General features: G+C 31.3%; 2 protein-coding genes across 2 annotated transcripts in view; one reads left to right on the plus strand and one right to left on the minus strand.

The window, feature by feature from the left end:
* The window catches only part of LOC123271527 (lysine-specific histone demethylase 1A), a 265,522-nt gene that overhangs the window by 101,976 nt on the left and 145,325 nt on the right, over positions 1-18,221 (minus strand). The gene's annotated exons all lie outside the window — the stretch shown is intronic.
* LOC123271525 (toll-like receptor Tollo) lies at positions 1,853-6,377 on the plus strand. Its single transcript, XM_044737869.1, has one exon. The coding sequence runs from the start codon at positions 2,380-2,382 to the stop codon at positions 6,154-6,156; it is 3,777 nt and encodes a 1,258-aa protein (XP_044593804.1). The 5' UTR covers positions 1,853-2,379; the 3' UTR covers positions 6,157-6,377.

Consider the following 18,221-nt stretch of genomic DNA (forward strand, 5'->3'; position numbering starts at 1 on the left):
TTCACAAGTTTTTAATATCCACTTCAATTCTACCAAGTATGCAGATCATTAACAAGCTTATAACGTCTATATCTTTTGAATTATTGATCCTACAAAATTTGGAATAATACAGAAATTGTTCATAATTTATTTCTTCACAACTTTTTTTTTCAACATTAAAATTTTATAATTTTTGATAAATAAAATTTTGCTTTATTAAATAACGACTTTTGTTAAATTGCACTGTACTTTTTTATCTATTGAGGTTTTTAAAGATGTAAGCTCATCCCGATGTTACACTCATCAAGAGCTTTCATTTGAGTACCCACATGCATTTTCATATATTTTTCATATATTCATATATATAAATATATAAAATATATGAAAAATTGATGTGGGTACTCAAATGAAAGGTCTCGATGAGTGTAATATCGAGATGAGCTTATATCTTTAAAAATATGATTAGTTGACATGATAGCAAAGCGAAGTCAGTTCTTAATTATTGACATTTTTTAAGATATAAGCTCATTCCGATGTTACACTTATCAAGAGCTTTCATTTGAGTACCCACATGCATTTTTGATATATTTTTCACATATACATATATATAATATTTATAAATATATGAAATATATGAAAAATTGATGAGGGTACTCAAATGAAAGGTCTCGATGAGTGTAATGTCGAGATGAGCTTATATCTTTAAAAATATGATTAGTTGACAAGATAGCCAAGTCAGTTCTTAATTATTGACGTTTTTTAAGATATAAGCTCATCCCGATGTTACACTCATCAAGAGCTTGCATTTGAGTACCCACATGCATTTTCATATATTTTTCATATATTCATATATATAAATATATAAAATATATGAAAAATTGATGTGGGTACTCAAATGAAAGGTCTCGATGAGTGTAACATCAAGATGAGCTTATATTTTTAGAAATGTCAATAGTTCACGAGATACAAGGTCATTTCTTAATTATGTATCTGGAGATAGAGCATTTCCGAATGCAGCTTAAATACTTATCATCATAAATTGACTATTGGTGAGAATGATATGAAACCATGAAAAGTCACAACTTCAGGTCAAGACTTTTCCAACGATACCAAATTTAACCATAAAACCCCGTTTTATCATATAAATACACTGGCCACAAAATTTTGCATATTCTCTTAATAATGTAGATTATTAATTTCTGAAGAGATCAATATTTATCTTTTAATAATAGATAAACAAGAGAATAGCTTTATTTAAATTGAGTAAAAATTATTTCAATCAATTTAACAAGTTCTTGAGCTAAGAATATATATTCTTGAAAATTTTCAAGAACATGAATTTGTATCAATAAAATTAATTTTTTTTCTTAGTATAGTATGATTCCTAAAAAAAATAGCTATATTTTACAAAAATTTTTACAGACATCAAAGTTGTTCAAAATTAAATTCTCAATCACTTTCATCCCAAAATTTTTTTCTAAAATTAAAATTAAAAAAACTAACCCCACTTTCACTAACATAAAATATTTTTTCAACCAATTTTTCCATTTTCCAAAATCCTCTAATCATACAAATAAAAAAATTCCTTCTCTCTAGCCCTTGAGGACTGGCGACCGGTGAGACTACATAGAACGGCAAAGTGTACCGGTCTTGTTTTTATAGCCCCTATAAGCAATTCCTGGGTATAAGTACAGCTAGCAGTGGAATGGAGTCTCCGTTCAGGGGCCAGGTGAACAAGGACAGCGTAGCTGGAACAGAGAGCAAGAGGCCGTTCGCTATCCCTCACTAACACATACTAACCAGTAACGAGGAGAGAGGGACTACTCCTCCGTGCTGGCGGACCGGACGGAGGAAAGGGGAACTTGTTTGATGATGCTCGCGGGCCCGAGTCACTTGCCGGGCATCTACCCAGCCAGTTCTCGAAGTACCGTGGGTCTGACTGGATCCGCGCTCGCCGGTCCGAATACCTTATAATCCGACGAACCAGCTAAACTCGACGGACTATCAATATTGCTGTTTTAAAAAGCTTCCGCTAACCGGATTACAATCCAAAAGGTGTCTTCTATTTAAATTTGGATTATCACCGCCTAACCTGGTGTTCTTTGTTGTGCCTGACCGGATAATCTCCAGGTGGATTGGCTCCGATTGGATATACAGTGATAAGTGATGTGAGCACCAAGATGCTAGAGAACCAGGTGCTGATTGTTTGATGACCAGTTAGTTCGTTAAAGTGTTTTAGAATTAAGTTCCAAGTGACTGCAAAAGGTCCCAAGTTGGTGAATGGTGATACCTAATTCGAGGATGATTCTCCACTCGGACTAACGTAGCTCCCAGATGGATCTTGTGGCATTGGATACCTTGGATGCCTAACGCCAGTTAGTGACGAATCAGCGCAGCAAGATGCAGGGGAACCCTGCCTTCCTGGCGATCCTCCTGGGCACGATATTCGGATCACTGGGAGCCTCACTCAGCAAGGCGTTGAGGTACAAGGCCCCCGATGAGTGCAAATGGGTCGCTACCGGAGACGCCGAGGACGATGTGTCCCTGGTCTGCAGACTCAGGACCATCAACAGCGAGCTGGAGAACACCAACTTCAGCGTCATCCAGCCCCAACACACGGTCAGACTGAGGCTAGAGTGCAGCGACGCGCTTTTCTACCAGAGTTCGCTGAGTGCAGGAAGCTTCCGACCCTTGGTGGAGCTCAGAGAGCTGGTGATCGAGTACTGCAAGATCGGCAATCTCTCCGATGATGCTTTCCGAGGACTAAAAGAGCTCAGGAATCTCACCGTCAGGACCCACAATACTGACTGGTCCGCCATGGCGCTGGATGTCTCGCAGCGGGCCTTCACGGAGGAATTATCGAAATTAGAGAGGCTTGATTTGGGGGAGAACAACATGTGGAGTCTGCCTGAGGGCAGCCTGTGCTCGCTGAGCAGCCTGGAGGTCCTGAATCTGACCAGGAACCGCTTGAGAGAGGTTGCAAGCTTCCATTTTAACAACGTCGCTGGGAGGTGCGCTGGGAATCTTCGAGAGCTGGATTTGAGCAACAACAGCATTGAAAATCTGCCAACTGCTGCGTTTTCGGGGTTGACCAGATTGCAGACTTTGAACCTGAGGAGCAATGCGATTGGCTTTATGGCGGATCGCGCTTTTGAAGGGCTGACTAGTTTGACGGTTCTGAAGCTTTCGGATAATAGGTTGACGAGTTTGCCGCCTGAGTTGTTTAATGAAGCAAAGAATCTTAAAGAAGTTTACTTGAGGAACAATTCGTTGAATGTCCTGCCACCTGGGCTGTTCAATGATCTGACCCAGCTGCTGGTTCTGGATCTTTCTAAGAACGAGCTGACTACTGAGTGGGTGAACACAGCGACGTTCAGTGGACTAGTTAGGTTAGTGGTCCTTGATTTGTCGTCGAATAGGGTGTCAAGACTTGAACCGACAGTGTTCCGGGATTTGTACAGTTTGCAGATTCTGAGGCTGCAGGAAAATCTGATAGAGACCTTGCAGGAGAACACCTTTTCAGCGTTGTACAATTTGCACACGTTGGTGCTCAGTGACAACCAGTTGACGGTAATTGATGCGACAACGCTCAGTGGGTTGTATGTGTTAAGTTTGCTGTCATTGGACAACAACCGTTTGACGGTTCTCCATCCCAGTTCGTTGAGAAACACATCGTCACTCCAGGACTTGCATCTTAACGGTAATCGGCTGACATCTGTGCCGGATGCGCTGAAAGCGACGCCTCTGTTACGCACTCTTGATCTTGGAGAGAATCTAATCTCAGAGATACCAATCGGTACTTTCGACCACGTATCTCAGCTCTACGGGCTGAGGCTCACGGAAAACCACATTGGAAACTTGACCAAAGGGATATTTGACAAGATAAAGGAGCTTAAGATCCTGAACTTGTCGAGGAACAGGATTCAGTATATAGAACCTGGGACTTTTGATGACAACACAAATCTTCAGGCGATCAGGCTGGACGGGAACCAGCTGATCGCTATCGCTGGGCTGTTCGCGAACTTGCCTAATCTTGTGTGGTTAAATGTCAGTGACAATAGACTTAAGTGGTTCGATTACGCGATGATACCGACTGGATTACAGTGGCTTGATGTGCATTCCAATGACATTACTGAATTGGGGAATTACTTTGAAATAGAAACCCAGTTGCAGTTGAGCACTTTCGATGCCAGCCAGAACAAACTCACCGAAATAACGGGAAACGCGATACCCATGAGTGTTAAAGTGCTTTTCCTAAATGACAATTTGATAACCAAAGTTCAGAGTTATGCGTTTTTTAAAAAGCCTAATTTGACTCACGTTGATCTAAAGGGCAATCGAATTCAAAACTTGGAAACTTACGCGTTGAGAATAAGTGCTGTGCCTGCGGAAAAACCGCTCCCGGAGTTTTATATCGGTGATAATCATTATCTGTGTGACTGCACAATGGAGTGGCTTCAGCGTGTTAACCGGCAGAACCAATCACGAATCTACCCAAACGTTATGGACCTTGAGAGTATTTACTGCAAATTGCTGTACGACCGTGAGCGTGTTTATGTACCACTTGTTGAGGCTTCGCACTCCCAATTCCTCTGCAAATATGACTCTCATTGTTTCGCCCTATGTCATTGCTGTGATTTTGACGCGTGTGATTGTGAAATGACGTGTCCCCAAAACTGTACTTGCTACCACGACCAATCCTGGTCAGCAAATGTCGTAGACTGTTCATCTGGCGGACACGTAAATCATCTGCCAGAGCAGATTCCCATGGACGCAACGCGGCTCTACTTAGACGGCAATGATCTTAAAACAATATCCAGCCACGCGTTCATCGGCCGCAAGAAACTCAAAGTTCTTTATCTCAATTCGTCTAACATCGAATTAGTGCAAAACAGATCCTTCAACGGACTCCGTGATTTGGAGGATTTGCACCTGCAGAATAACAAAATCAAAGAACTCCGTGGGTACGAATTCGAGGGTCTGGACAATCTTCAGTTCCTGTACCTGTTCGGGAACGAAATCTTCACAATCGCCAACAGGACTTTCTCGCATTTGAAGTCTTTGAAGGTTCTCGAGCTCCAGAACAACCGGCTGACCACTTTAGCGGTCTGGGGTCTGCCTGGGTCCATAACAGTGAGCTTATCGAAGAACCCCTGGTCCTGCGAGTGCGACTATCTGGAAGTTTATCGCGAGTGGATTCTTGCTGGAAAGAACAGAGTGCCTGATTCTGATCAGCTCAGGTGCGTATTTAATGTCACTGAATTCGAAGTTTACGGCGACCAAGTGTTCAGGGACAACGAGTTCGGTTTTGCCGTTGTTGGTCAGCCGAACTCCACCAATTCCCTCAGTGCAAGTGCAAGTGCAAGTGCAAGTGCAAATTCTGGTGCTCCAAGTGGCGGCGAAAGCCAACAGTGCACGGGAATGATGAACATTGAAAATGGAATTCAGAGCAATCTGACCAAGACAATTATCGAGCGGCAAGCTTTGGAAGATTACTTGCCGCTGCTAATCTCCACATTAGCGGCGTTTCTGATTGTCATGCTGCTCTGTATGTTGGTGTTCATTTTCCGTCAGGAGTTCCGCGTCTGGTTCCACTCCAGGTTCGGGGTCAGAATCTTCTATCGGAACACCGAATTTGACCGCGATGACCGTGATAAACTTTTTGACGCGTTTGTGTCCTACAGTTCCAAGGACGAGGCGTTTGTTGTCGAGGAATTGGCCCCTGTTTTGGAAATGGGGAATCCTTCCTACAAGCTTTGTCTGCATTATCGGGATTTTCCGGTGGGGAGCTTCATTGCGGACACCATCGTTCAGGCTGTCGAGTCCTCCAGAAGAACGATTATTGTTCTGTCGGAGAACTTCATCAAGTCTGAGTGGTGCAGATTTGACTTCAAGTCGGCTCATCATCAAGTTCTGAGGGATCGCAGGCGGAGGCTCATCTTGGTTTTAGTTGGAGACGTTCCCCAGCGTGATTTAGATCCGGATATTAGGCTCTACTTGAAGACTAATACGTATCTTCAGTGGGGCGATAAGTTGTTCTGGGAAAAACTGAGATTCGCGCTTCCTGATGTTCCGAATAATCAAAGGACTAATAATCAGAGAAGACAACCTCCGCCCGTTCGCAGGCAGCATAATAATCAAACCAGTGGACCTAGGACTGCTGCGGTTCATATTTAATTGTTTGTTTAGTGGAACGGATCTATTAATGTGTGAGTGTGTTTTTGAGGGGTTCCACTGTGGGAATTATAGGTTATTTTATTTAAAATAGTGTAAATAGTGTCGGGGACTTGGAATTGGTGAATTGTAAATAGTTAAACTATTTTTGGAATGCGTGGAAATGGTATGTGCCAATATTTGTAAAGTCAGTGAATGTAAATAAATTTTGTATTTTAATCAATCTTTCTTTTATGATAGTTTTTTATTATTTTATTATAATTATTCATATTATTATTATTATTATTATTATTATTATTATTATTATTATTATTATTGATGTTGTTGATTGATTGTGGGCATAATTACTTAGAGATTTACGATTGAGTCGTAGCTCATGATCATCAAAATATGGTGAAATATTGATCAATAAATTTCATTTAAAGTCACTGTGAATATTATTGATTTTTATTTGAATTAATTATTATTGGTGGAATTTTTTTAAATACACTGATAGAGTTTGTGGGGAAATATTTTTAGAAATTCAAATTTTATTAAAAACTTTTTTTTTTTTTAATTAAAAATTAATAAATATTTATTTAAAAAAATTCTTTTATCACATTTTTGGAAACAGAAGTGTGAAAAAATGGCTGTAATTAAAAAAATTTTGGAACAAAAATTGTAGAAAAATTTTTGTAATGGAAATTTAAAAAAATATAGCTAATTTTTGTATGAATTATTTGACATTTTAAAAAAAATTATGTAGCTTAAAAAAATCTAAAATCAAAAATATAAAATTAAATTTTAAATAATTTTTGATTTTAAAAAAATCTCTTCTAGCTATTAAAAAAAAATAAATAATATAAAAAAATTAAAATAAATTAATTAATTTAAAATTAATTAATAAAAAAATTAAAATAGAATAAAAGTAAATTTTATTAAATAAATAATGATAATTATCAGTAAATATTCATCAAAAATATTATTTTAATAATTAATAAAATATTTAAAAATTTGTCTATCAGTGGATTAAAATAAATAAGTACTTATTGAAAATATTTGTGAATACGTAGCTATTACAGCGGAATAATTAATGATTATTAATAATAAATCATTACTAAATATTTTAAATGACGGGTGCCGATTGGTATCTGTAGTGATATTTTATAACACATTTAATCGTTAATAATTAGTAATTTTAAAAATTACAAATATAAATATAAATTACGAGCTTGAAAAACTGTAAAGTAGGATATATATTTTTTTATTTATTCGCTTGGAAATAAATTTAGGGAGATTTCGTTGGGGGATAAAGAAAATTGTGATATTTATTGACGTATTGGGGGGCTGTTATTTTGGATAAATTATTATTATTATTATATGTAATTGATGAATTGTAAGTAACGAGATCTCCGGGGCCGAAGTTCGTGCTGAGAAAGTCTGTAAAAATATTTAAAGCGCGGATTCGAAATGTGTGTATGCAAAATGTAATTAACTATGTAATAGAAATTGAATTTTTTTTGAATATATATAAATATAAATATATATATATAAATAAAGATAGATAGATATGAATTTATATAAATGTGTATAAAATATTAATTAATAATAATCAAGCGACAATTGTTTTTTTTTTCTGCAAATTTGTGTTGAAAGAAATATAAATTATGACTGAAAAATAAAGTTTTTTTTTCTGTTTAAATGTTTAAAAAAATTTTTTTTAATTCATTAGTACACCTTTAATTATTTATAGTTTAATTTTAAAATAATGTAAAAATTTTAGAATTAATTTTATTAAAAATTAGTATAACAAAAGTGATGAAAAAGAAGACAGAGGAAAAATTGAAGATTAATCAAGTAAGTAAAATAATTAAATTAATAGTTGGGAAAGTAAAATTTATAGAAATTGTCGATGATTAAATTGAATTGTGTTTAAGAATTTCATACGGTAATTTTAAGAAGTTAGTGGGAGTTTATTTGGGTAATTAAAGACAGAAAGTGAGTTTATTTGTCCATTTTCGCTGGGACATTAAATCCAAGTGCGACTGTTTAACTTACTGCTTATTACTCCGAGGGAAGTGATTTTAGTTTATTTCGACTACAAATATCACTTTATTACTTATTAAACTTTACGTGGAACTTTAACTAACTCTTTCGTAAATCAAATACAGTAATTAGGCTTTTGAGATTCCAAAGTTTGATCATTTTTATTTTAATCTATTTATTTCAGGCGTGGTTATTTTATTTTAATTTGTAATTCTGGATTTTGAGAGAAATGTTTGAAACAAAAATTGTAGACAATTTAATTTTGAACATTTTTGTATCGTTAAAAATGTTCGTAAATTCGCTCTTTCTCTAGACATATATTTGAGAAATAATCTTGTATCTCGTGAACTATTGACATTTTTAAAGATATAAGCTCATCCCGATGTTACACTCATCAAGACCTTTCGTTTGAGTACCCATATCAATTTTTCATATATTTATATATTTTATATATATTATATATATGTATGTATGAAAAATATATCAAAATGGATGTGGGTACTCAAATGAAAGCTCTTGATGAGTATAACATCGGGATGAGCTTATATCTTAAAATATGTCAATAATTAAAAACTGACTTTACTATCTTGTCAACTAATGATATTTTTAAAGATATAAGCTCATCTCGATATTACACTCATCAAGACCTTTTATTTGAGTACCTACATCAATTTTTCATATATTTATATATATATTACATATATGTATATATGAAAAATATATCAAAATGCATGTGAGTACTCAAATGAAAGCTCTCTTTAAATCTTTAAAAATGTCAATAATTAAGAAATTGCCTTGTATCTCGTGAACTATTGACATTTTTAAAGATATAAGCTCATCCTGATGTTACACTCATCAAGACCTTTCGTTTGAGTACCCACATCAATTTTTCATATATTTTATATATATATATATATATATATATATATATATATATATATATATATATATATATATATATGTATATATGAAAAATATATCAAAATGCATGTGGGTACTCAAATAAAAGCTCTTGATGAGTGTAACATCATAATGAGATTATATCTTAAAAAATGTCAATATTTAAAAAAGTACAGTGCAATTTAACAAAAGTCATTATTTAATAAAGTAAAATTTTATTTATTTATAATTCACAAATCACGGCAGTCGCATTGTGACTGCAAGGTTGCTAGTATTATTAATTTTATTCCAAAAGTAATCAAGTGAATCCCTAAAAAATTTTCATTACCTTCCAACATACCCACTGAGCATCACTCGATGCTCAAATCATCAAAACTCCTTACAAGACTTACATAATTGCTCTAAAAAATCTATAATAGAACAAATCAGAGAAACTTTCTCCAACAGATTCGCCATCACGATTATTGAATAACAACAACAATAACAATAATGACAACAAAAGTCATCATTGGCAATCGACAAGTTACCTAACAAATCGAATAGCTCTATTGACCGCAACATACACAAGTACAAGAAAAGTACAAATGAAATAAAGTATAAATGTTTAAGTATTATCAACATCACCGTCGAATAAATACGAATTGTAGTATAGCCGTCGCCGGATTGGCTGTGACTCCCGTCGTGAGCAAGTTATAGTTATAGATGGCGAGGATAGAGGGCGAGCGCTCTCACAATAGCCGGCTTACTTGAGTGTCTACATTAACAGCGTTATTGACACAATAAAAGAATTAACAATATGATAAAAATAAAAATAACAAATACCTCTACCTCTTCATATTCACTCGTCTATTGTACAATTAAATTCATTTATATTTATATTTATATTATTAGACTGGATGTGTGTGTGTGTGTGTGTGTGTGTGTGTGTGTGTGTGTGTGTGTGTGTGCTCGTGTGTGTGAAGGTAAATGGTAGCAGCCTCCATTGTCGGCGATGACATTAAACTTTCGAATCTCAATCGACTTCTATACTATAATTACAATCTAAAAGTAAAGGAGCTTTCTTTCTTATTCTGTAGATTTTCTTGTTCCAATTTTGGGAAAGAAATTTTTATGAAAGAAAATTACCGTGAAAATGAGAGTAATTGTATAATAGTCTTCAATTTATGATCTTATTACAATTATTTACTAAATAATATGTATGAATAATATTAATTTTGTTTTTAATTATTGAATTCTGGGTTAAATTTTGAAAATACGGAAAAATTGTAAGAAAATTTTTCTTTAGGATATTTTATCATATTTTTTTTTGATATTTTAATCAAAATTTGAAAAAAAAACTCTGAGAAATTCAAAAATTAGATGTTTAATTTAAAAAATCAAAATTTTTAATTAAAAATTAAAAATAGAAAAAAATATTTTTTGTAGAAAATTTGATTTTGAACAAAAAAAAATCCTCATTAATTTTATTATATTTTTAGTAATTTCGTCAAAGTTTTTAAAAAATTTTGAGAAATCCAAAAATTAAATGTATAATTTAGAAAATCAAAATTCTTAATTAAAAATTCAAAAATATGAAAAAATTATAAAAATATTTTTGTAAAAATTTGATTTTTAATTAAAAGTTCTCATCAATTTTATTATATTTTTAGTAATTTCGTCAAAGTTTTTAAAAAATTTTGAGAAATCCAAAAATTAAATGTATAATTTAGAAAATCAAAATTCTTAATTAAAAATTCAAAAATATGAAAAAATAATAAGAGATATTTTTTATCGGAAATTTGATTTTTAACAACAAAGGTTGTTGTCAATTTTATTATATTTTGGTCAAAATTTAAAAGAATAAAAAATATTTTGAGAGACTAAAAAATTTAGAAAATTTTTAATTTAATATAAAAAAATTTTTTTTTAGGAAATTTGATATATTAATAATTATATTGGCATATTAAGATATGATTGATAATTTAAGAAAATTTCTTCTAGTGTATAAAGCTAACTAATTGCAATTTTAATTATAAAAGTGAAAACTGCCAAGTATTTAAAAGTTTGATTTTCTTGTTTTTTTTTTTTTTTTAAGACCGTAGATGTAGATGTCACTAGATTATCCGAGACTTGAACGGGATTTTGGATAAAGTATTTCTCCGTGATGTCTCTCTTGTTTTTAACGGTTGATCGATCCCTAATTCCCATCGAGCCTTTGGGGGATAAGTAAGTGGGATTACCGTCAACCAGGAAAGGTTCTCAAAAGATTAACTCTTCGCAAACGAGCTTGCAAGCTCCACGGGCTTAACGGGTGCACAAAAAGTTACTAAAAACTCGGGATAAAAATACACTGATTCATTTTTTTGGTTTTCAAAGTACTTTGCTGGTTTCAAGAGACTTTTATTAAAGTTTTTTCTAAGGAAAATTGCAATCTTACGGTCAAAATTTTAATTATTTTCAATCTTAGTTGAAAATTAAAAACACGAGGTTTATTTGGAATCAGAATTTTGGGTTAATTTTCAAAAATACGAAAAAATTATAAGAAATCTTTCCGAAATTTGAATTTAAAATTCAGTTAGCTTGCAAATTTTTACTTTATTAATTTTCTAAGGCGACAAATTAAAAAATATTAAAAAATTGAAAGCTTTCGTAAATAAAACAAGCAAAATTTTGGTTTAAAAATTTAAATAGACTCTTAAAGTACCCGGAAGCTTATTAAAAAGCAATTAAATAAATCGAATAATTAAAAATTATAATTATTAAAATAAACTTAGGGATTTTCTTGAAGTTATTAAGTTAACGGTGGAATTTTTATTTGGAAACACAATTCCAATTTATTTAGATACTTATACATGTGTAAGCGTTAATATATATGTTATAAGTTATAAAAATGTTTATAGCCTGGAAGATAAAAAGATGTAAGAAAAATGTGAGGTATAAAAAGAGTGCAAATGCGAAGTGGAGACTCGGCGAGTAGGAAAAAGGAAAAAATCCCATCGGCGAAAGAGATGCCCGGTAAGCATTCGGGATCTTCCACTTTTATATAACGGTAAAAGATATATAACCGCCCATGGAGAACGCGTGAATCCATTACTCATAACTTAACATCCGTTTGTTTGCTATTTTTTTATCTCCTGTTATATTATTATTTTGTTATTCTCCGTCCACCAAAAACAAAAAGAAACAATTCTCTTTATTACATTTTTTTAGTTTTAAATAAACAGTGAAAACGCCACCGTTAATTGGAAATAATCACCTACTTTCTTTCTTTCTTTCTTTCTTTCTTTCTTTCTTTCTTTCTTTCTTTCTTTTCTCCAGGTTTTATTTATTTCGCTAAACAATTAAATTTTATTTACAAATTGCTTTACAGAAATTATTGTTTTATTCGAGCAAGCTAATATTATTTTTAATCGTTTACGTTTCATGTTTTTTGATTAAAAATCAAAATAATCAGCTAAATATCAAAAATACGAAAAAATTATTTGTAGAAAATTTAATTTTAAGGCAAAATTTTGAAAAAATCAAAAAACGTGTTTAAAATCAAAATTTTAGATTAAATATTAAAGATAAAAAAAAAAATCGAAAGTATTTTTAATAATTATATTAATTACAAACTTTCAAGTGATACGAAGGTTACCTTTTGAAGTCACAATTAATAATAGTAATAAAACTATTATCAGCCTTTGTTAAGATAGCTGACTAATGACGTAACATTTAAAATATAATAAACAGAGCGGAACCTCTTTATAAGACTAGCAATAGCAGCAATCTGTGATCTATGACGTTAAATATTACCCCCTCATTTTATTTTATTTATTTATATTTTATTAGCAACGAGTGGTAACATTGAGCAGTAATGTGTAATGTCCACACCTATTTTAAAAATTAAAAACCACCTTATAGAATTTTTTGCAATAGCTATTGCTATATTATAGTTATAGTTATATTGCCGCTGTCAAGCGCTGATTTAACGTCTCTTTGTATGTATCATGATCATGCATTAGGCGATCGCGACACTAACGAACTAGACATACTCGTTCGTACTCGATCGTTATCGGTTCTTAGATCGCGATAACAGCCACCTCACAATATAAATATAAATATAAATATTATGAGACAATAATAAAATTATAGAAAAAAAAAAATATTTTATTCGATTGCGAAATTAGCTGAAGATAATGTCAATTGCGTTATATTTTTTGAATTATAGATATATGTATATGTATAGAAAAAAAATTAAACGGAGAAATTAAATTTATTAAGGCTGTAAATATCAGCTGTTATTTTTTTTTTTTTTTTTTTTTTAAATTTATTACAAGAATTTAAATTGTATGAAACCTTAAACATTTTTTTATCAGCGAAAAAAATTAATTTTTTTTTAGAATTTTGAAGATTAATTTTTTTTTATACAAAAAATATTTTAAGGAAAATCAACGAGTTTTTCACTGAAGATTTGATTTTTTACTAAATTTTTAATGGAGAAAAAAATGAATTTTATTTTAAATAAAAAATTTCAAGTCTTCAATAAAATACTTCTTGATTTTTTTCTCATATTTTTTTTTCTATATGAAAAAATACTACAAGAAAAATATGATTTCTTAAACTGAAAAAATAAAAGTATAATTATTATTCTCGATAATAAGTAAGTTACACTTTAAATCTTATTTTTTCAATTAAAAATAAATTTATTATAAATTTTAAGAACTTTAAAAATAATAAGTAACTTAGTTTTAACTTTAATGCAGTTAAAAAAACATTAAAAACTGTAACATTTGTTGTTTTCATTGTCATTGCATTATTACAAAATATACTTTCAATTATTACATTGTAAAGTTTAATACTTAGGGTTTTTACTCTAAAAACAGGTTTTTGGACTTGAATTTTTCCCGTAAGTGATGCAGATTTTTAGGACATTTGGTTAGCAGTTGGCGGATATTAAATATAAAGGTTACTGGGAGATATGTTTATTTATAAAGGCAGGGTATGAGTGGTAACAAATAGCTGTTCTAATGCTTAAATCATGACTGCTGCAAGAATTAATGTGGTATATATTTACGGTTGAATGTTTCGTTATCGGCACAAAATATCTAATGTAAATGTTATCGATTGACCGGGACAAACAAACGATGCGAGACCAATAAATTAAATTGTATACTATTTCATTATGGCTACATACTTGTAACAATTGTTTTATGCATTTATGCTCCAAGTATTCATTTAATACATTTGTTTGTTTACACTTTTATATACATGCTCCCAGGATACACCTTCTGGTTTATTTATTTACGCGGAAAATTTGTTTCGAAAGGTTGGGCTCGTGTTTGTAAAGGAAATAGGACGAAAAATTAATTTTTTCGTTTGGAAAATTAAGCTAGAATTAATTGGGAAATTGATTAAGTGAAAATTCAGACTTTGACTTGAAATTTTGACAAGAAAGATTGATTATGATTTTTCCAGATTTTTAATTGACCCAAAATTTTTGATTTAAAAATTGAATATCTAGTTTTTTGAATTTTAATAGTTTTTTTTTTTAAATATGGCTTAAATATTCAAGAGATGATAATATTGATAAGGAACTTTTTTGTAGAAAATCACATTTCTCAAAAAGGTCTCATATTTTAAAATTTCAAAATTTCAAATTTGAACGTAGTTACCTACTTTCTTCTATTTTTTTCAAATTTCTCGCTAAAATATTAAAAATGTAATTGCTTGAAGAAGTCGGGATGTCTGACGAAACGTACACAGAAGAAAAAAATTTCTTGACTGGAGAACAAAATTCTTGGCTCAAAAAAATTTGTCGGGTGCCTGAAGGAAGGCCGAAGTTGTGTTGGCCGAAGTAAAAATTTTTCTTGAAATTCTATTCTTAGTAGAAGTAATTTTTTCTTAATTTAAATTATCATAAATACTTGATACAATAAATTTTAATATTTGATCAAGATTTTTAGATACTTTAGGGAAGCAACGCCACCTACTTCAGCTGAGAAAAAAATTTTCTCACCTTGAGAAAATTTTTCTCTTGAATATTTGATACCCATTTTATATTATTTTAGCGTGCAATTATACATATTGAATGAAAAAAAATGATGAAATATTATTTGATCTTCCCATTTGACATGTTAATCAATAAAAATATTAATGAAAATTTACTTCTATCTTTATATTTAATTTTTTGGAGCAAGAGAGAAATTTTCTCAAGACAAGAAAATTTACTTCTATCAAGAACTAAATTTTTTGGAGCAAGAGGCTGAATTTTCTCAAAACAACAAGATTTTCTTGACTCAAATAAATTTTCTTGGATCAAGATACGTATTTCTTAACAGGCGAGACCATCTTTTTCTCGCTTTGCTCTCACGGAGTTCAACGGAACTATCTCTGTCGCACTCCCAACAACAAAGCAATTGCAGTTTCGATTGGTTTCACGAAACGAATGAAATTTTTGAAAAAAACGCTTTGTGGTGAAATAGTTTATTAAATTATCTATTATCTCTAAAAACGTTTTTTCAAAATTTCCATTCGTTTCGCTAAGCCGATTGAAACTGCAATCACTGGTCTCGGCTGTTAAAGCAAGAGAATTAATTTTGTTGGAATAAGTGAAATTTCTTGTGAAAAAAAAATTTTTTTCCACTCAAGAAAACAATTAGGAAGAAAAATATTTTCTTGGCTCAAGAGAATCTTTTTTTCTGTGTAGCAATAAAGTGTGAAATAATTATCAACATTGCGTTTGTGGTCTGATTAAACTGATTATTAGAATTATTAAAAATATGATAAAATTGGTAAAAACTTGTCTTGTAAAAAATTTAATTTTCCACATAAAAGGTCTCTTACAATTTTTCCGTATCTTCAATATTAACCCCGTAATTCTTAAATGAAAATAACACCACATGGTTTCTTTGTTGATTACTCACCGAGTTCCTTAATCTCGCTTCCGTCAAGTATTAAAAATGAAATATCCGGCACTTTAGGAAGAAAAAGGTGACATTAGGTAGTATTTGTGAGCTTTTAGTTGTCATCAATGACATACAAGAGTCAGACATTTGCAGGACACGTGGGCGTCATTCGTGTAGGCTGTTTCATCTCTTGTATCTTGGCTCTTTATAATCCTCCTGGTCCTGTCCGCTCTTAACAATACAATAGCGAGATTTGTGGCCTCCACTCACCGTCTCCAAGTTCTGTACTGGGCCCATAACCTGCATCTTACTCATCGCTAATTTTTCCTCATATAATATTTTAAATTTTACCGCTGAAAAATTTCTCGCCGGCAAAATTATAAAAAAAAAATGGCCGGTGGAATTAAAGCTACGAATTTATATATATATATATATATATATATATATATATATATATATATATATATATATATATATATATATATATAAATCGAGGTCTCACGTGTTGCATTATCTCAAGGCTCCACACAAGACAGTAACTGCAGCTACACGATTAAACTTAACTCACGGTTACGGTGGGAAAGTCCTTGCGTGTGCACTGACTATTTTCACCTAATTCAACAGCTGCAATCCAATTGCATTGTTTCATAAATTAAGAATGAACAGCAATAATAATAATAATGATAATAATAATTTGGAAGGGGGAAAATAAAAATTGTGGTGCTCATTGCTCAGGTGGTTTTGTTATGGAGATCCGCAGATCTTAACGGCTTGTTACGTCATTATCTTCCTTGAGATCATTAACACATGTTGTATATTATATTTTATATGTTATTGATTATTAACAAACTCACGATTCAGGAAATGTTTAATATATTAACTATCATGCGTCACGAGATACTAATTGCAGAGGAAACAATCCTTTGATAGTTAATTATAATTATCTGATAATTATTATTCTTAAAATCTCATTATTGATCATCAAAGTTTCGTAACTTTTGAACGAATTGAGATAAAAAATTTATCAAAAATCCCTCAGAAAGCTTGAAATATACTCTACAATTTTGCTTTTGTAATGATCAAGATCCAATCAATAGTTTTCGAGATATCAAATTTTGAAAAATTACTGAGTCTATAATTTTTGATTGTTGGAAACTAATTATTAATCTTTGAAGTGTTATAACTTTTGAACCAATTGAGATAAAAATTTGATACAAATTTTTTTAGAAAGCTTAGATTCTAAGCTACAATTTCACTTTTGTAATGATCAAGGTCCAATCAATAGTTTCCAAGACAGAGAACTTTGAAAAATAACTAGCTTAGAAGTTATGAATTTTTGGAAACTAATTATTAATCTTTAAAGTTCTATAACTTTTGAACCAATTGAGATAAATAATCGATCTAAAATTCATTAAAAAGCTTAGATCTTAGGCTGCAATTTCATTTATGTAAATATATATTTCCAACCGATAGTTTTTGACTTATCAAATTTTTAAAGTTGATCTGCATAATCATAACTTAAGAATTTTTGGAAACTCATTAGCAATCTTCAACAGTCCATAACTTTTGAACCAATTTAGATAAAAAATTGATCCAAAATTCCTTAGAAAGCTTGAATATACTTTACAATTTCACTTTTATGATGATCAAGATCCAATGAATAGTTTTTGAGATAGAAAACTTTAAAAAATGACCAGTTTGGAAGATATGAATTTTTGGAAACTAATTATTGATCTTTGAAGTTTCATAACTTTTAAACCAATTGAGATAAAAATTTGATCCAAATTTTATTAAAAAGCTTGAAATATACTCTACAATTTGATTTTCGTAATGATCAAGATTCAATCAATAGTTTCCCAGATATTAAATTTTGAAAAATGACTAGTTCATAATTTTCAATTTTCGGAAACTGACTATCAATCTAAATAAATTCATAACTTTTGAACCAATTAAGATAAAAAATAGATCCAAATTTATTTGAAAAGAGTGAAATCTACTCTACAATTTCACTTCTATAATAACCTATATCCGACTGATAGTTTCCAAGATATCTATCAAAAACTAGCTTACCCCCCATATAAAGAAAATCAGGGTAATAAACAACCCTAATTCAATAATTCGGACGATTTCCAATAACACAACTGACTAAAAAGGTAGATTCAGCTAACACATCGCAACCACACGGCAACATGCATAATGATATCTAACCAATTTTCATCTTATCCGATTATTTTTTGTCGGTTAACCAGACAATCTGACATTCAGTAGCATTAAAAA

This window comes from Cotesia glomerata, linkage group LG9 (genome assembly GCF_020080835.1).
Source record: "Cotesia glomerata isolate CgM1 linkage group LG9, MPM_Cglom_v2.3, whole genome shotgun sequence".
Classification (NCBI taxonomy): Eukaryota; Metazoa; Arthropoda; class Insecta; order Hymenoptera; family Braconidae; genus Cotesia; species Cotesia glomerata.